At 37.9% G+C, this 20,824-nt stretch overlaps 1 protein-coding gene across 1 annotated transcript in view; it reads left to right on the top strand.

Annotated features, from left to right (window-relative positions):
* The window catches only part of LOC140238747 (centrosomal protein of 83 kDa-like), a 43,572-nt gene that overhangs the window by 12,430 nt on the left and 10,318 nt on the right, over nucleotides 1-20,824 (top strand). Inside the window, exons 7-12 of the mRNA XM_072318645.1 lie at nucleotides 292-538; nucleotides 1,794-1,938; nucleotides 4,095-4,244; nucleotides 5,205-5,362; nucleotides 6,087-6,292; nucleotides 7,394-7,494. Coding sequence (XP_072174746.1) covers nucleotides 292-538; nucleotides 1,794-1,938; nucleotides 4,095-4,244; nucleotides 5,205-5,362; nucleotides 6,087-6,292; nucleotides 7,394-7,494 — 1,007 coding nt within the window. The remainder of the gene's footprint in view (nucleotides 1-291; nucleotides 539-1,793; nucleotides 1,939-4,094; nucleotides 4,245-5,204; nucleotides 5,363-6,086; nucleotides 6,293-7,393; nucleotides 7,495-20,824) is intronic.

Below are 20,824 nucleotides of genomic sequence, written 5' to 3' on the forward strand. Positions count from 1 at the left end.
TTTAGCATAGATGATAATTTTTATAAAAATTAACTTCATGGTACTTTAGATTACATCTTAGGCAATGTGTGTGCCAATTTTCGTCGCGATCGCGCGGTCGACGGGCGAGATCTGGAGGGGGGGGGGCCTGGGAGGCCCCCCCCCCCCGGCTCTATCATCTACCTAAATAGCCCGGCCTAGTTAGGGTTAAATATTCTTTTGGCGGCATAAGTGATTATCAAGAGTGTAATGACTCAATATAAGTTAATTTGCATTGCATGGTCCCTTTAAAATTTCCCAAATTTTGCTCAGAGTGAGAAGGAGTCCCTACAGCTCCACATGGAACAGCTTGCGAAGGAGTTGAGCATCTCACAAGATGCACACCAGAGTGCAGTGACTAGGATTCACGACCTTGAGAAACAGAACATGGAGCTTCGGGGTCGCCTGGAGGAGACGCAGCACCGCCACAAGATGGAGGTCACTGACCTCAAGATGGAGGCCACCAAGAACCGTGGGGAGCTGGAGAGGGACAGGGACGGTCTGACCAATGAATTGGAAGGTCAGTCAGCCACATCTACATTGCTCAACGATTTGTTGGCAAAATATTAGTGTATGTGGTTGATGTAATTCAATTTCATATAGGTTATGCACCTCCTCATTTTATCTTCTTCTTCTTCTTCTGGTTAGTCTGCCTCCTTCAAAAGACTGAACATTCTTGCATACTGTGCTATTTACCTTATAATACAATTTATTTACAGATATTTACAAGCAAATTTGACGAAAATAACTAGCCACTTTGATCAACCGTAAGACGGTTTCGAAATGATCCCACAGATGGCGCTGAAACAGTTTCTGATGACGAATGGCGATGTGATTCAGTTCTCGAGTATGGTACCTGATAGGAGTGTGGTTGCGAGGCTCTCGTCAACTGAGTAGCATGTTTGATAATATAGTCCTGTGCTGAAAGAGGAGTAAGATTATTGTGTATTTTGTACATCATAATTAGCCTGTCATTTTTTCTGCATTGTTCCAGAGTGGTCCAATCAAGTTCTTGTAGCATTTTGGTGACACTTGAGGTGTTATGGTAGCGATTTAAAGTAAATCGCGCAGCTCTTCTCTGGACCATTTCCACTTGGTGGATTAGGTTCTTGGAAGATGGGTCCCAAACTGTGAAGCATACTCAACGATTGGTCAAACCAACGTTTTGTAAGCTGTGGCTTTAACATCAGAAGATTTTATGCGAAGATTGCGTCTTAGAAAAAAAAAAATGATATTGGAAGTAAACATTTTGTTAAATTGGATTTGAATTGAATTGACAATCATGTGTCAAAACATTATAGTGGTCATAGGTCAAGGTCAAAGGCTAGTGCATTTTGGTACCCAATATCATTCTCCATCCTGACTTCAGCTGGGTATTTCCATTACTAAGATGATTTGATGAGAAGTAGAGGAATAAATCAACCATCAGTTGCCTGAAATGATAGGTGAAAGGTGAAAGTTCAAGGTTGAGGGTCATCAAAATTTAGCTGAAATGTCATTTTTTCGCCTTAAAATTTCTTAGGTAGTGGCCAATATCAATGACAGTGATTCCAAGGTCAGAGAGCAGCTAGGAGTATGATTTTGTGGCACATTAAGTACACCTGAAGGAGGGAAGCGATTGAGCATGGGAGGATGAGTGTCCCCCTCTCACGTTAGGGAACTTGTGCATTTTTGAGCTGTAATATTTGCGATTTTGTGTATGCCAAATATCATATTTTGGCTTGTTATCTCTGTAATTAATATATCGTGTATCATTTGTTAACTGTACACTGCAGGTCTGAAGGCTAAGTGTGAGGTATTGCAGAAAACACTTGAGTCCCAAAAAGATGCAATAGCTGAGAAGGAGAAGGAGGTGGCCAGGAAGATGCAAGCTGTCCGTGAGGAGGAGTGGGAGAGGGTCAACAGACTCGAAGGAGAGAAGTAAGCTGTTAAAAGTCTCCATCTTTTCTCATTTTAACTCCTTATTTATTATCATTATTATTATTATTATTATTATTGTTGTTGTTGTTGTTGTTATTATTATTATTATTATTGTTATTATCATTATCATTATTATTATTATTATTATTATTATTATTATTATTATTATTATTATTATTATCATTATTATTATTATTATTATTATTAATTATTATTATTGTTGTTGTTGTTGTTGTTGTTGTTGTTGTTGTTATTATTATTATTATTATTATTATTGTTATCATTATTATCATTATTATTATTATCATTATTATTATTATTATTATCATTAATTATTATTGTTATTATTATTATTATTATCATTATTATTATCATTATTTATTCAGCTTTAATTCACAAATTTCATAGTACATATTTCGAAATGAGAACATACACTAGAGTGGTAAGGGTGCACCAGGTTGGGCAGCCCGGGTCTGGAAAGAGCCAACTAAATGACTTGGACCCTCAGGCCATCCTCCCCAACCCACCTGGTGCACCCAAAACAGTCAGTTTACAAAAAAAGAAATACAAATTTCATTAACAGGCATATATTCAAACAAAAACAAAAACAAAACAACTGTTCTTCAGTATTGAGATAACGGTTCCATGACATTTTCTCCTGCGACAATTGCTCACACGAAGTATCTACTTGCTAAGCCAGTGCTGCACACTGGCACTGGTCCGATGGTCCAGGATCAGTAAAAATCACTGTTGGACCAGTAACTTTTTCAGTAATGGACCAGTAAAAATGAAAATGGAAAAAGTGGGTACCTACTGGTCCAACAGACAGGCCAAACCGGCAGAAAAAATGGGTTAGTGTGCATCCATGGCATAGCCAAACAAATTCTGCCAACAAACATAACCCTATTGAAACCATAATCCTAATCCTAATCCTAATTCTTTATACATCAAACTAACACCTAAAATCCTAGCACAACCCTAACCCTAACCCTAATTCCTTGGAGAAAATAAGAACGCAGCAATTGTCACAGGAGCAAATGTTGTTGATTTCACAAGAAGTGGAATATGGTATCCTTCATTCTTCTTAAATAGATAGTCACACAAAATTTAGTGTTGTATATGTTCCTTGCCTTGCAGATCAGCAAAGAAAAAAAAGAAAAGAAAAGAAATTGCAATTAAGGACCCTGTGGTGGGGTATTACCACAGAGTGGGAAGGCTGGCCCGGCTTGGATGTATTTGAGAATCGAAACAAATAGTGTACAGCTTTATCTCTGATCTCTATATAAATGCACACTCACTCAAAAAAAAATCTTGATGCGAGCCGATCGTTACCAATGAGCGATGATTGCCATTATTTATGGTTTTGTAATGTACACTGCTTCTGGGTCTTTAAACCCCTCCAGTTTTCGGATTACATGTGACATTTTTCAAAAGTAGCTGCGTATCGTTTCCTTCATTCTTCCTAAATATATGGTCACACAAATTGTAGTCTTATGTATGTTTATTCTCTTGCAAATTGGTAAAAAAAAAAAAAAATGTATATAATGATGCAATTAACTTGCCAAACATCAAAGTCAAGAAACCCAAACTTGTGTAGTAGTGATATGTTGGACTTGATGATGAGCAATATTATTTTGTGATCATTTTGTGATTTACATTTCCTCTTTTACACTGACTTATGATTTTGATTTTGATTTATGGTATTTGGTCTCAAGGTGAATTTCTTGTCTAATATTTGTTCTTTAGGTGATGTACTGTGTATGTTGTCATGAAAAGAATTGCACACTTGCCTGTACTTTACTAATTTTTCTTGATACAAAAGTTCCTAAATAAAAATTTTCTTGAATTTACATTCCTTGGATGAATCTGAAATCAGATAAGTCTATTTTTGATAAGTGTCACATAACATGTTAAAAAGTGAATATGTGATTGTGTCTCCACAAAACTAGAATTTTTACTCAAGAGGTTTAGTCATCAGAGAAAAATTGTTGATGTCATCAATGTGAGTGTATCTACATGTAGTAGTTTCTGTGTTATAATTTTTTTTACAGCTCTCTAATGTATGTTTAAATAGATTCAGGCAGAAAGTGGTAATCAATGCTGCCCTTATTTATTCATTTGTTCACTTTGTCTCTATTCCTATGACTATTTATAAGGCTTGACCTAGAATCCCGTCTCCAAGAATTTGAGCGGCTAAAGATTGATGAGGAGACGAGGCATTATGCAGAGAAGGAAGCAGGAGAAGAGAGAATCAGGGAAGCTGAGAAAAGACATGAGCAGACTGAAAGAGAGCTTCAAACCATCAGGTATGAATGTCGCCCTCTAGAGAACAACTCGGCAACACTTCATGATGGTATAGACCGATTCTTTGACGCGCTATGTGTATTTTTGGCATGGGCAGCGCCATTACTGCGGTGTCTCAGCCGACCCCCCCTCCTCTCTCCCCACCCTTCTCACGCGCACGGAATGAAAAACTGATGCATGGTTGTTTTAGCCAATGGGCGTCTCGTACTGAGTGCGCGAATGCTTGCTAAATGCGTGAACCTTTGTTACAAGTGCACGATAAACATGTTGCCCGTGGGGTGGGGGAGAGGAGGGGGGGTCGGCTGGGACACCGCAAAATGAGCTTATGGCTGCGCCCAGTGCCACAAATTGTCTGCTGCCCTCAGCAAACCCGCATCGGTCTATATCAAGGCTGATGTTTGCAAAAGAATAACATTCTTGCATTGACTTGTTTTTATTGCAACTTAATAGATTATTTCCTTTGATTACTATTGCTCCTTAGAAATTGAAAGTGGAGCAGAACTTGTCTATCACATTTCAACACATGTATATGGACATGTAGCACACCTAGTGTACTTTCACATATTAGCTTGGTTGAATAAGATATGTTGCTACTATACATGTTTGTTGCCCCCAAACCAACATGTGTTGGTTGATGAAAGACTTTTTTTTAACATTTTTTCTTTTTTTACTTTTTCGTTTGTTAATTTTTCCCTTTCACCCTCTCCCCCTCTGCCTGTCTGTTTGTCTATCTGTCTGTCTGTCTGTCTCTATCTTACCTTCCCTTTGTCCACTTTCTCTACCTTTCTATCAAACTTTTCTCCATCTGCTGCCTTCATTCTTCATCCCTCATCCCTTTTTCTATTTTTCTTTCTTTTCACTCTCTTCTTCCTCCTCCTCTCCTCCTCTTTCCCTCCTTCTCTCTATCTCTCTCACACACACCAACACACACATACAAACACACACACTGTCTGTCCATCAAGAGCAAAGATGGAGCACCAGACGTCTCTAGGCAAGGACCTAGAGCAGGAGCAGACGGTGAACACACAGCTGAGGGAGAAGTGTACCAGGTTGAAGGCCGAGCTGAGAGACTCCCAGGCGGCTGAGCAGGATCTGATGGCAGAAAATGATAAACTGAAAGGTGCAGTACGCAGACAGCTTGACAGTAGAAAATTATGTAACTGTAAATGTCTAGGGCAATTATTCTCTTGGCAATTACCCCAGACCCTTCCCCTGACTCTAACCCTAACCCTAGCCCTAACCCTAATCTTTACTCTAACCTTATCACTAACCAGTTATTACAGTAATTAACTGGGGGGGGGGGGGGGGTAGGTTTAGGGTAAACTTGTTAACCCTGCCCAGTTGAAAACAAAGCAAAATCACACATGAATAGAAAATGAGTTCCTTCTTGTCATTGAGATGTGCCATATCATGAGAAAGATTATTTCCACAGGGACTGTCACTAAAGCTGAATGTTTTGCTCATTGTCGGCGACAGGCAGATCAGATAATTAATTTGAAATGCTTTCACACTGAGATTTAAATCTGAGCAGTGCTGGGCGACAAGACCCCGCATCTACAAAATCTCAAATGATCAGGACAGAAAAAAAAAGCAACAACATGGCAGCGAAAGCACTATATATCCAGTTGGATAGCCTGTCCTTTGACGTGCAGTAGTGACTTCATATTTCTGGTAAGACAGCTAGGATGTGGACAGGACATCACCTAACTGATTATCTGACCAGTAATCCCCCCCCCCCCCAAAAAAAAAATAAAATAAAAAAATAAAAAAAAATAATAATAATAAAAATAGTTTTCACTAAATTGGTGGTACAAGGTTTTGTCACCCCATATATCCTTGTACAGAAACACTTGAAATGCTTCAGAATGAACTAGTCTTGGTCAAGGCTGGGATGGAGAGGGAAGCAGAGCGAGGGGAGGAAAAGCTGACACAGCACAAGATGACTTGGATGGACGAGAAGACACAGCTGGAGCGGAGGCTAGACGAGCTGGAGAGGAAGATGAAACAGGCCCAGAAACACAGGGAGGAAGCAATGCAGGCCCATGCAAAGGTAAAGGTCAAAACCCAAGGGCTTGTGATGTTCACATAGTCAGGTAGGAAGTAAGAATATTGTCATTATGATTTTGTTATATATCATCACCTTAAAAAAAGGGGGGAGGGATAAATAGATCCATTGCCTCATGCGCTTCCAGTGGATGCTGAACTTTAACCTGTTGAGGATGGACTGATTTTGCTGCAACATGCATTTCCCATAGACACCTGCCTGAGTATACTCGGGTATACTCGGGTATACTCATCGATATACTCTAGTATACTCATCCTCAACGGGTTAAGGCCTTTCTCAGGCTTCAAATTCCATTTGATTTGGGTCACAGCCATCTTTGCCTTGATTCTCACATTTTTGGAGGAAGCATCAGGGTCAGTTTGCGGGGAATGCATCAAGGCCAAAATTGGTTACCTTGGTACCTTGATATTTTTTGTTCACCTTCACTGATATTAATTTGACTGATGTTTCTTTATCTAGCAACAAAAGTTACCACAGTTGTTTTAGGATATGATACTGCACATGAAACAACTCAATATCTATTTAATGACAATACCAGGGGAAATATCAGATTTTAGACCACACTCTGGAAGGAAATATATGTGTGCAGCAATGCAGATCTGTGAAAAATTGGGGAAATTTTTCATTTCTGTCTTCTAACTTACTAATATTAGATTTTCTAGTTACTGTTACCAGAATTTTAGCCCTGCCTTCTTATCATCTGCCAGTATTTCAGTTGGGTGAAGACATCGAGCTAAGATGAGTTACTAATCATTTTGGAGCTTAGAATCCCTCCATTCCAAATCCAACCTTGATGAAGGAAAAAAAAAATCTTATTTGACAAACGTTTGCTAGTTGTGTGATGCACCGTCATGTTTAAAAGCATCACAGACCGTATTGGCTTGATCATATGAAGATGCTTTCATTGTATTGAAGCTACAGAGAACTTGTAAAGACATGCAAGCAATGAATTGTTTTGTTTCCATATTCTTCATGGAGAATTCTGTGAAGTCACGAAGCAACATTTAAGTGACTTTTCCTGCGGTCTTAATGATAAGATTGACTGTGATATGTCTTGTCCATTGTTATTATCATTGTGGCATGCAGAAAAAGAAAAAGTATCAAAAGGTTGTCAACAGACTTCAAGACAAGAACCAACTCCTGGAGGCCAAGAATGAACAACTGGAGCTGGAGAAACAAGCTTTGAGGTAGGCTGGAAGTAAGCCCCCTAACACTCTACTGAGTTATTGGGATCACTTGATCTGTTGTGTTTTGGACACTATGTGGTGTGTGTCTTGTGTAAACTCAGTAACTTCTGGAAAACTTATGGTTGAAGTTTGACGAAATGTGTCAAAACTGTCTTGAGGATCATAGTTTGTGTATTAACAGTGTTAGTATCCCCATCAGAGCTCCTAGAGCAGGGTCCAAATAACCGATATTAGCAAATTTTGATGATTGTTGACATTTTTATCTTCTTCATGTTACGGAAAACTGATGGCTGGATTTGAACCAAAGGTTGGCAGGAACTAAATCATTGGAGGATGTATAATAAATAGTACAAGTGCTTATGATGCTCCTAAGAGTGCCTTAAAGGAATAACCCAAATACCCTAAATCTTGAAGGAGTTGCCCAAGGAGACTGTAGTTATCCCAAATCTAATAAGAGTTTGAAAATAGTTTACCTCACACAGAGCGCCATGAAGGCAAAATGCCCTGCTTAGACTCGGAGGTCTCTTCTTGTATGTTACCACATGCTTCTGTGCTGATATGTTCTCACGTGTTTATGAATACCTTGAACTGTCACATGTCATGAAGACGTAGAACCATGCACCCCAGGTCAGTTACTGACGTAGGACATCCTTGGCTGATGACCAGCTGCTGTGCAGTTTGGTGGTTTGCTGGTCACTCGTCCCTTTTTACTCCTACGTGAACCAGTGTGTGTAAAGTTTGGTGTCATTTGGTTTTCATTTCATGTGGACAATTATACTTTTTAACTAGCAATTGATGCAGAATTTGTTTCATATGAATTACTTGAGTCCTTTGTGTAAGCTTTTGGAAATCCAGCAGTGTACACGTTTCTTCAGGATAAGGGAGAGAGTGAGCTTAATTGACAGCAGTTCATGAAGCTGTCTTTCAAAATTAAAGTACTCTGTGCAGCTATGTTAGGAGTGTAGAAGCAAATGAGAAAAAAAAAACAACTAAAGAAACAAAAAGAACCAGAAAACCCTTTACAATCATTGAAGATGTAACCCATTACACTGAATTGGGCTCTTTAATCATTTACACTTTTGAGACAAATGATTTATTGAAAAAAGAAAAGGAGAAATTTGTGCTTTTCATCTACTAATAAAATATTATGAAATGTCAAGGTTTTTTTTTTTTTTTTTTTAACATAGATGAGTATAACAGTAGTTGATGCATATTCGATGGGCCTTGTCTGATAACAGTCTGGGGCATCCACTGCTACCTATGTGTTGTGTTTACATCCAAAATGTCAAATCAGAAAATATTTTTGTGGACAATGATTCCTTGCCATAGAAAAAAAAAAGTTGAAAAAAAGGGGGAAAAAACAGCTACAGAGGAATTTTGTCCAAGATCCATTTAGAACTTTTGCACTTTGTGCTCTCTATTGTGAAGAGTGAGGTGAATGAAGGTTCATCAGGATTTTACAATTAGGCAGTATATATACTCCATGCTTTTCAAGCTATTCAGACTCTGCCTTCATTCATCATTGGCTCTGCTATTGTCTGCAAACACCACCAGTTATCTTTCCCCTCCACAATCACTCTGTGATTTAGTGTGTGACCTCTGACCTCTGAACTTTTGTGCGTGAATCCATTGATCTCTGTAGAAGGTATCTCACTGGTCCATTCATGCTGTACAAACTGCAGTGAAGCCACCGCGGCGCAAACTTACCAGGCACACTCAGATAGGCCTACAGTGACATGCCCACATTTTTCTCCAGCAGAGACTGCCACTAAGGTCATGTGATGTTGTTAGCTCTGTACACAATTGAATGGGCAATATGCATCGTAAGATGGGGGCACATTGACTATAAAGCGATTAGCGCATGATTGTCCTATTCAGATATTTCTTACAGTGATGAGTGGTATGAGTCATACTGCAGCATGTGCTTTGCTGTTCTAAGATACTTGGCCAATTTTGTTCTGTCCATGATAATAGAGCAAGAGGCCCTACATGTGGGATTTTTGATGTGAGTTTTGTGTCCAAGTGGACCACTTAATCCGACAAAAGAAATGAGCGCTGAAGCTGTCCAGTGCATCTTGCTGACTATTAATGGTTTCTACAGATACTGTACACCATGTGGTAGTAGTGTATTGATGGGACTGTACAAGAGGATTGCTAAGTGGAAAGTTGAAGGAAATGGTGATACATTCTTTGCTGGGAATGACTTCCACATAGTGCCAGAGCAAAACCTGCAACTTTAAGGGCTAATAGACATTTACGTACGATTTCTATATCACAAATGTGACAAAACATGAATGCAGTACTAATTCAAAGACAAGTATACATGGATCCCGTTTTATCAAAAATAAAATCTATTTTAGCCAAAAATCTATTTTAGATTTCCTTACCACACAGGCTGCCGTAGACTTACAGTTGAAGTAAACTATATAATCAATTTTAACTCTTCATAAAACAGGGCCCAGACTAATGTTCAGATGTATTTATAAATAACTTGTGGAGACTGGATGGAATGTTAAAGTCAAATGTCTTTAATCTCAAATTAAATAGTGTGTTAATGAACTGTCATTGTCAACAGCATATCAGATACTTTGAGAAGCATCTCCTTGTTTGAGAGTTTTAGTATGGAAGTGTCAACTCTGTTCTCTTGATTACTTACTTACTTACTTAGTAGCTCCCGCGTCGTCCGACGCATGAGGCGGTCATCTTCTTCGAGCTTCGTCTGTCGGCGGTTAGGGCCTTGATATCCTCCCACTCTTTTAGGTCTTTGAACTCTTTGTTCTCTTGATCCTGGAACATTATACACTACAATTCTGCCAGGAGTGATGAAAATATATTTACTCCTAACCGCACACACACACACACACACTGTTATGCTATTGTGATGTGCTGCCCATACTATCAATTTGACACCATACTGTACATTTGGAAGCACAGTGTCATTCTATTCGCTCTCACCACAAGAGATCACAACTCTCACACACAATCCTTCATTACATTAATTCTGAGGAAGTTGAAAGTTGTAAATGTGCATGTGAGTGGAGTAAAGTTTAGCAATGGCCCCTGTAATGCAAGATTAAGTTTACCAGCACTGATCTAGCAATGTCATCAACATGTAACAAACTCTCTCAGAGACTCTTGTACTCAGGAAGCATCACACCACTGAATCTGAGTCAGAGCAGAGACACTATACCACTTCTTTCTTTACAGTCATTCATATTTTATTTTCTTGAACGTCAATGTAGGAAATTACATACAGTTAATGTGGAAAATGGTATAGTTTATTCATTAAAATGTGGAATTGCAATTCACATACAATGATATAAGGCACATGTGACTATGTACGTTAAATAGCACTTTCGTACTGACAATTAAAGGCACCTTTGATGAGGCAAATTCGCAAGTGTGTGGAAGTACAGGATACAGATGGAGCTGTTAGCAGCTCCCTCAAATATGATACTTTTATACATTTGATTCGGCACACCGTACACTGGGGTACCGTCGTAACCTGGGGTATGGCATTGTGTAGCGCCATCTCGTGTCCATTATCACACAGTTAATTGTGCAATGTTGTCATGGCGACTATTTTCCCATCATCAGCGCCGGTATAAATTGGCGTGGTGGTGATGATGCCAATGCCAATTTTCCTTCCATGTCAACTTTCAAACAATGAAGATTATAGAACAGTCATGTAAATGACAGAAAAATTATTATTTACATGCATTAATTCTTGCATAATCACAAACAAGAAAACTTTTTTTTTTGCATAGTAGTAATAAAAATTATTTTCACACATTTTTGTGGTAATCCAGAGTACAGCATTAAAAAAGAAAAAAAATCAACAAAATGGTGAATTTCCATTTGGTATCCCAGGGTACCAAATACTGCATTGTTAGTATCTCATCAAATCTGCACAATCTGCATTCAACGTCACAGTTTTCTTGTAAGCCTCAGTTAAAAAATTCTAAATCCAAAACATCAGATTTTTCTTAAAATAATGCCTAATAAACATGTATACGCATGCATACATTACACACACATGCACGCACAAAATACACAAGCATAACAGATACATACTTGTAAGTGATTCTTTGAAGCTGCAACGTAATGATGGACAAATGCCTGATTTGTTTGAAACTTGACACAATGAGAATGTCCACATCGATACTGACTGATGTATATACCGGTACTTGTAAATACAGGGTGTCTCAAGTAAAACTATACACTTTTGAAATGGCTGCCGAATGAGAAATATATAATAATGGGGAAAAGGTTTATATGTATGGATAGCTTATGGACTCAACTTTCATATGACACCAAAAGGTCTACAAATAATTCATGCTTGAATGAGGACTACTCACTTTTGTAAAGGGTATGAAAATTAGGCTGCGCAGGAATTAGTCTTTTAAATTTTCGACTGGTGAGTCCGTTGGAGCTTACAAAACTGAAGTTGATATGATAAATTTATCAGTTGCGATCTGTTTGGGTTTGCTGAGTGAATTTTATGGTTATTAAACCAAACTTTTATGCCTGAGTAAATCGCAGTTGCATTTATTTTATTGTAGCATTGCAAATTTTCCTGATAGACTCAGTGGTGTGTTCATGTGAGTAAGGATGAGGTGATGGTACATGTTGCAATTTTCATGTTACACACTCTTATTTTTTACATCTGTGACTTGAATGAAAACCTTCGCCCCACATTGCAGTTATTTTCAGATTAGTAGAATAGCTCATTGATTTACCTAATAACCAGATGGGGATTATTTAAATTCATTATTGAAATACATTTTGTTGAAAATTTTGCTGACTCACATGAACACACCACTGTGTCTACCAAAAAAATTTGCAATACTACAATAACATAAATGCAACTGCGGTTTACTCAGGCATAAAAGTTAGGTTAATAAACCATAAAATTCACACAGCAAACCCAAACTGATCGCAATTGATTATAAGTTTATCATATCAACTTCAGTTTTGTAAGCTCCAACGGACTCATCTGTGGCAAATAAGGCTAATTCCTGCGCAGTCTAATTTTCATACCCTTTACAAAAGTGAGCACTGCTCATTCAGCATGAATTATTTGTGAACTTTTTGGTGTCATATAAAAGTTGAGTCCATAAGCTACCCATACATATAAACCTTTTCCCCCAGAATCATATATTTCTTATTCGGCAGCCATTTCAAAAGTTTTATTTGAGACACCCTGTATAATTCCCTAAGATTGCAAACATACTGTTGGATTTAGCACTAAAGTCTTTGCACAATGAAATGTAGACACATGCATACACAAATAATACAAGATAACTATTAAAACATCTGCTTTGGTATTCATTTTTTGCATGTCCAAATGTCTTCATTAATGCTGGTGTACATGGCCTTGGTGCTAATCTATCTCGCTGACATTATAGATTTCAGTTGATTTATTTTGCTTCAAAGTAATGATTCTTTTGTTGAGTTTCTTACTTCTTCTTTTTCTCATTTGCAACTGCTTGACTAATTGCCCTTAACAATGTAAACAAACATTGATTATTCAGTGTTTTTTGTAATAACCATTTTAAAAACCATGGGTATACTCACCTCATGATTCAAACCCATGACCTGATTGCTAGACAGTCTTGTAAGGATTGATAATAAGACTTTGCACGAGACATGCAGGGTAGTCCACGATGGGCTTGAGCATGTCACTGCGACATACTCAAATTCGTGTGCAACATCCTCATACTCTAGCAACATGCTGTGCAACGTCCTTGAGAATTTACTATATGCTCAAACTGATATGTACAGTAGACCTCGCCTAAGTCGACAACTCGCTTAAGTCGACACAATAAAAAAGTCCCGATTTTTGCCTTTGTTATTACTTGAAAATTTCCTCGTCTTAGTCGAAATTTATAAGTCGACAACTCGCGTAAGTCGACCTGATTTTTCAGTGCCAACTGCGCTGAAATACGTGTTAATTCCCTCGTCTAAGTCGACATAATTTTTTGCTCAAAATCTTATTGCCATTCTCTGTAAAAGAATTGTTTTCCCACTCCGATTCGCTGCATTTCTACTCGGTAATTCGCTAGTGTACGGCGCGGTAGCATTCGCACCATGCGTCCATTGTCTTGTATGCCAGAATAGAAAGGGCATACACTCATTTACACTGGAGCATTACATGTAGTACCCAAGGCAGTTCACTTTACCCCTTTTCTCCCTCTCATTCTTCTCAAAACGCAAAATTTTTGTACACTTAGCTATGTCCCAGTAGGTATTCATTATCCGAACATGAAATGTTTTTGTAAATCTGAATATTCTGATGTTAATTATTCTGAAGCGGTATTAAAACCTGGGCCCTTTCTAGAAAATTTATTACAATGCAACTAATAATGCAACTCAAAAAAAATCAAATGCAGGTGTATCAAATCACACGCAACTTTTGCATTTAAACGCAAGTGTGTTGCTGAAAAGACTTGCGTCTGATAATCATATGAAACTAGAAAATAATTGTATGATCCTGAAACTCAATTGCGTTTAAACGCAACTCTAAAAATCAAATGCAAGTTCATCAAATCTCAAACAACGATGTATTTAAATGCAAGAGCGTTGCAGAGAAGACTTGCGGTTTTGTACGAAACTAGAAACTGCGTTTAAAAACATCTCTATACATCAACGGAAGTGCGTTATTCTTGAAAAGACTTGCATTACTTTTTTATTGCGTAAGCAAAATTAGAGATTAAACGCAACTCTGAAAATCCAATGCAAGTCCATCAAATCACACGGAAAGTTGAAAGACGTGCGTTTGATAATCATATGAAACTAGAAAATTGTAGGGAACTTTTTTTAAACTCAATTGCGTTTAAACGCAACTCTAAAAATCAAATGCAAGTCCATCAAATCACACGTAACGCTGTATTTAAAGCAAGAGCGGTGCAGAGAAGACTTGCGGTTTTTGTACGGAACTATAAGAAACTGCGTTTAAACGCATCTCTAAACATCTATGGAGTTGTGTTATTGTTTAAAAGACTTGCATTATTTTTTATTTCGTAAGCAAAATAAGAAATCACATGCAACTCTGAAAATCAAATGCAAGTCCATCAAATCACAATGAACGCTGAAAAGACTTGCGTTTGATAATCATACGAAACTAAAAAATTGTAGGGAACTTTTTAAACTCAATTGCGTTTAAACGCAACTCTAAAAATCAAATGCAAGTCCATCAAATCACACATAACCCTGTATTTAAACGCAAGAGCGTTGCAGAAAAGGCTTGCGGTTTTTGTACGAAACTATAAGAAACTGCGTTTAAACGCATCTCTAAACATCTGCGGAAGTGTGTTATTGTTTAAAAGACTTGCATTATTTTTCATTTCGTAAGCAAAATTAAAAATTAAACGCAATTCTGAAAATCAAATGCAAGTCCATCAAATCACACGGAACGCTGAAAAGACTTGTGTTTGATAATCACACGAAACTAGAAAACTGTATGAAATTTAAACTCAATTGCGTTTAAATGCAACTCTAAAAATCAAATGCAAGTCTGTCAAATCACAAGCAACGCTGTATTTAAAAAGCAAAAGCGTTGCAGAAAAGACTTGCGGGTTTTGTCCGAAACTAGAAACTGCGTTTAAACGCATTAAAATTTACGGAAGTGCGTTATGGTTGAAAAGGCTCGCATTATTTTTTTATTTCGTAACGGAACTTTCGCCGTGACCGAACTTAGTCTGCACTTGCAGGGGAAAGACATCGCAACATTCACATGTTTCAAACTGCCGAAACGCATGCTGCTTCACAAAATGTCAATGAAAAAATGACAACGAATTATTGTTAAAGTTCGCTCTGCCGAAGGTTTAAATCTCAGTCCAAAGTTAAATTAGTCCGACAATGGAAAGGAAAGAGGTTTGTTTTTACGAAGGTTATAGTAGTCCGAAAGATGTCGTTTTCAAACAAACTTTTCTTCTTTTTATTTCAGACAGGCCCGCGCCGTACAGAGCGGTAATGTTACGAATCGGAGCGCGAGAACAATTCATTTTCAGAGTATGGCAATACAAATTTAAACAGAACAAATATGGCGACTTAGGGAAGGAAAATCACACATATTTCAACTCAGTCGGCACTGAAAATTATCTCGACAGAATCATGCAAAATCACACGCATATCTTCGCAGCAACGCACTTGAATTTAAATCGCAAAGTTAAATGCAATTTTGGGGAATTTGCGTTTGATATTTCAAATCAAGTTTAAAACGTAAAGTGTCTAGAAACGCGCCCAGGTTTCCGATCCCGATCTCTCAAAATCTCTCTACAGATTTGGGAATAATGTGCGTTGTCGTTACTAACCCACGCGAGATTTATGCATGAACTAAAACATTATTGTTGCTGATGTCAGTAGGCATGTTTTGGCGGCAAAAGGAGTAAGATTTGGGTAGCGATCCGCATTGTGATCCAAATCTTACTTTGTACAGGGGAAATTAGTTTTCATTTATAAGTCGACAAAATGTCGACTTACGCGTAAGTCGACATTCGCGTAAGTCGACGTGTTTTGCTCAGTCCCGATTATGTCGACTTACGCGAGAAGCTACATAGAAAATTTGTGTGCAAAACATGAGATGGAACATCAAACATAAGCAGCACAACGAAAAGTAAGTGATGAAATATTGCCCACTTCTGGCTCGTGATCATGTGTGCTATCCACACATACAAAATATAATTCCTGCAGTATTCTCATATACAGAACTTATAACTTGAGAACCATCAAACTATTTAAAAAATTATAAGTACAATATGAAACGGAACATCGAATGTAAGCAGCACAACAAGAAGTAAGTCATGAAATATTGCTTACTACTGGCTCATGATGTGTGCTCTCCACAAATACAATTCTTGCAATATTCTCACACTCAGAACTTATAACATGGTCAAATTTCAAGTTGTGGACCACCCTGCACATGGTTACTATTCAATACCTAAAAAGAATGTAGCTATCCAAGTGGTCAATTGCCCATCACGTGACATTCAGTTAAAAGTACCATCACACGTTATACTGGTTGTATCTACTGGGTAAATGATACATGATGGTACACAATGCATGGGTATGATGCATGCAGTACATATCTAAATTTAGGGAACCTGCGTCCAATCATAGACTCTTTATTTCGAAGACACTTTTAGTTTCATACAATTCCATCTCTTCAGATGAATTAGTTTCATGCATAGATCAGTGGAAGACTTGTGGAAGGATAAAATACTCTTAGCTTCATCTACTGTAAAAGTGGAAATTTTTTGGTGAAATTTACACTCATTTCACGCAACTAGAAACTAATGCAAAAATTAAAGCATGCAAATTTTGCTTGCCAAACGTTCAAGTTTTTGCTGTCGTGATACGAGAAATTAAAAACATGCGATACTCAGCTTACCCGGCCAAGTGCAAAAAATTACTTGCAGGAAAATGTCAACTTTTACAGTGATTTGCATACCTTGATATGCTTACTCTACATCCTGTGTAAAGGAGAGTGAGAGAATGAAAAGATGTTATCTACCTCTTTCTGCATATTCTTATTTTGCATTCATGCTGGAAATTACATTTCAGCTTCATATGGGCCACTCTATGCCCCCCCCCCCCTTCAATTCATGGGATGGAAGCACAATATGTATTCAAAAGGAAAGTTTATCCCAATATTTATAACACTGGGATTCATTGAATGCTAAAAGACTTGGGAAATGCTGATGCTAGTTTCGAAGGAAAGCAGACAGTTTTCTTAAACGATATGAATTTGAAAATATTCGTTACTGGGTAAGTTTGTGTACATTCTACTGCCTACTCTCAATAGCTACTCTACAGCAGAATTGAGAATTGATACACTGGAAGACACCCAAGATCACAGAAAATGTTCAGACAAATCATGCCACCTAAGCAGAAAAGCAGAGGGATGTACAATTTTTTATTTATTTATTTATTATTATTTTTTTTTTTTTTTGGGGGGGGGGGAGGGGAGGGGGAGTGGTGGGGGATGGATAAAATGGAATTCTAGTTCAAGTCACTAAGTTGTGGCCACAGATTTCCAAAACGTGGAAACCTGCTGAAAGGACTAAACTATGATTGCTTGTGGTTTTCTTTTTTTTGCAGAAAACAAGTGTCAATGTAACTACTGTGAGAGCCAGAAGAGCAAAAAATGTTACACCAAATGCCCCCTTGTAACTGTTAAGTTGTTTATTACACAATGTGCAGTCCGGATTTCCCCCTGGAGTTTCGTCTGGCCTCTCCGTAGATTTGCAATCTGGGTTGCTGCTAGGTGAGCCATCTTGAGTAGACGTGGGTTGTGGGATGCGGTTGGCTGGGCCGTCTGGTATGTCGCTTGGAGTCTGGGCTTGTGTTGGTGACGTGTCAACATGTGACATCTAATGAGAAAGAGAAACAATTTCCCAGGAAGTGGAACAAGTATAAATCTACATATAAGATTCTTGGTGCTGTATTTAATCACAACAATTAACAAAGTGAAAGAAAAAACTTGCTTTTGGGGGCCATGAGAGTTGGGGGGAACAAAACATGCATGCATGTATTGATGGCTATATGTAATAATCTTGACACACTTTCAGAAGTTTTTTTTTTTTGGGGGGGGGTTGTATTTCTGGTGCCACTTCCGGGGTTTCATCAGCTGACAAGCAGCAAAAAACAAAATAAAACAAAACAAAACAAAACAAAATCGCCGCTCTGGTACAACTTGAAATCTCCTGAAGCTTAACCACATTTATTTTTTTTTGGGTTGCCACTTCCGGGGTAAAAAAGTCGAGGGGCACAAAGTGGTTACACCCACTGTATCCCTATGTATTGTGCAAAACAAAATACAAAAAACACACAAAAAAGGGGGAGGGGCTGAGTCTCCTTGTATTGAGGCCATTTTGTGAGAAATCATATTTCCTTCTGTTTGTAGCACACCTGCAATTCTCTATATCGCATAATAGTGACAAAAAAGCTTACATTGGCAGTGCATTAATCACCTCATTTTGAGGTAATTTGCCCTCAGCCTCACTTCTGGTTTCTACCCACACATTATGAAAGCAGCAGGGGCTACATGTACGTAGGTATGTGTACATACACACACTTGTATACGTTCGGTTCATTTATAGCTACATATTGTATTTTTGCAGGCATCAATGCTTGGTGTAGTGCACACTACACTAGCTGCATGCATGTATATAATAGTGCATTCTTGTCCCGGCAACCGGAAGTTTGGATGATGGCAAAAAAATCTTGGATGTTTAGCAGCGCAATGCATTGTGAGAAGAAATTTGTCTATATACGATATGGAGAATTGCAGCTAGCTATACTTTTCTTTTTCAATAAATTTCAAGAGGGACTCAGCTGTATGGGAGAACAGCATAAACCAGACTTCTAAGGAATTACTAAAAAAAAAAATGACTATAGGTATCACCAGGCTATTCAGCAGTCCTGGAAACTGCATGTGAATAAATATTGAACAATAGCCTAGGATTTTGACACATCGCATGATTGCGTGTATAGTCCATGGGCACACAGCATTGGTCCCAGCCCTAAGGTGGTCCCCCACATAACAGTCTGCTCCCCATCACAAGTATGGTACAATGTAGCTGTATTTTTGAACAACTATCACAGCAAAAATGCATTTGATATGTACAGTGTCTTGCATTTTTCATGTGACTAAAGCCTTTTCCAGCACTTAAAAAAAAAGACACATGACATATCTTTATGCTGTAGTTTTCATTTGTGCATATCATTTCCTGTAGCAAGTTTGTTGGAACAAAATTAGCTGTCAGACCTAATAAAAGATATCATCAGCAATGAATGCATAAGGTATATGTCCCACAGGCTTTGACGCTCAGTCATGTCCAAGTCATGGTGTGATGTGTTTGCCCATGTATTAGCAATCTTGTAGTACATGCATTACTTAATATTTAACTTCTTTTAATTGCAACAATTGCTATGTAGAAGCAAATATCTTACCAGTGTACCATTCAGTGGTGTATCAGTTGGTAGGATTACGCTTTGTCCAGCATCAGTCAATTCCATCTCCTCTCCCTCAGTCACCTAATGTGCAGTCAAAGAGAACAGAAAAGGCAAGTGTAGTGATACAGTTGTCATCAAATGTTAACTTATGTAATTATTTCACATTATTTCATAAAACATTTTTTGTCTAGTCCTTTATTCAAATGAGCAAGTTGTTGTTGACATGCCCTCACAATTTTTCATGCATATGATTTATAAAATTCTGAAAATTGTTATTTTTGGCTAATAACAAGATATATCAGAGTTAACGTTTTTTGTTTTTTTTGGGGGGTTGTTTAATGGCAAGTTTTATATCTATATAGCTGAAATATGAGATTTTTGTCATTTCTGTGTGTGAAATGAATAAGAAATTGTGAGAGCATGACATCATCAACAACCTCATTTGAATATTCATGGATTAATATATTATCATCAAGTTGGAGTCTCCTTTTTGCTTGGGGTTTCAAGTGGGAGAATATCCAGATCAGAAGGTGCTTGGGGTTGGAGTCTGCACATGATAGATTTGTTGTTATCATATTTAGACACTTGTGCAGATTGAATGTATTTAACCAATTCCATGTAGACTATCTGTAATATGTTATGTAACCTAAAACAAGCAGGCATTTTAATTGTACACTAAGCAAACAGTCTTTGATATCAGAATCTGATGTCATGTTTAGATGATACATAATGCATGTGTGTGTGTGTGTGGGGGGGGGGGGGATATATACAGTCAAGGACAACTGTGATGGGTAGAGGTACAAAATGTGTACACTGCAACTGGTCACACAACATGCCAAGATATAAAAAGGATATTGAAAATCAGTTAGATCCCCATCGTACGATAAATGGCAGTGTTCTTGCCAATTTGAAATGACAGTTTTTAGTGGTCGCCTTACTTCTACAACTTGTGTTGAAATCTTTTTCTTTTCTTTTAGGGGAGGATATGTTAAAACAATAGGCCCTACAAGGTGTATATTGGAATACAATGAAGGAATTTTTTAAAAAACTGTTAGTGTTGTTGTCATTTCAGTTCATTTAATAGGCCTTGACGTTATCATCAATTATTCCTATCACTTCAGTTATCATTGAAAACTATTGTGAAAACAAAAACAACAACTAAAGGTGTAATGACTAAGAGTTGGTAATGGTACCATGCAGTAGCTGCCATATTTGAACAGCCCTGTTAACAAAATTCTCTTTTGGCCTAGAAAGTCAAATATATTTGAGTGAAATTGCCAAAACGATGTCACACATGGTGGTATTGTTACCACATTTACCTTTTTGCCCATTGCGTCACTAGACGTCACATCTGGTGCTTGTGTTGTGGTAT

This window comes from Diadema setosum, chromosome 2 (genome assembly GCF_964275005.1).
Source record: "Diadema setosum chromosome 2, eeDiaSeto1, whole genome shotgun sequence".
Taxonomy (NCBI): Eukaryota; Metazoa; Echinodermata; class Echinoidea; order Diadematoida; family Diadematidae; genus Diadema; species Diadema setosum.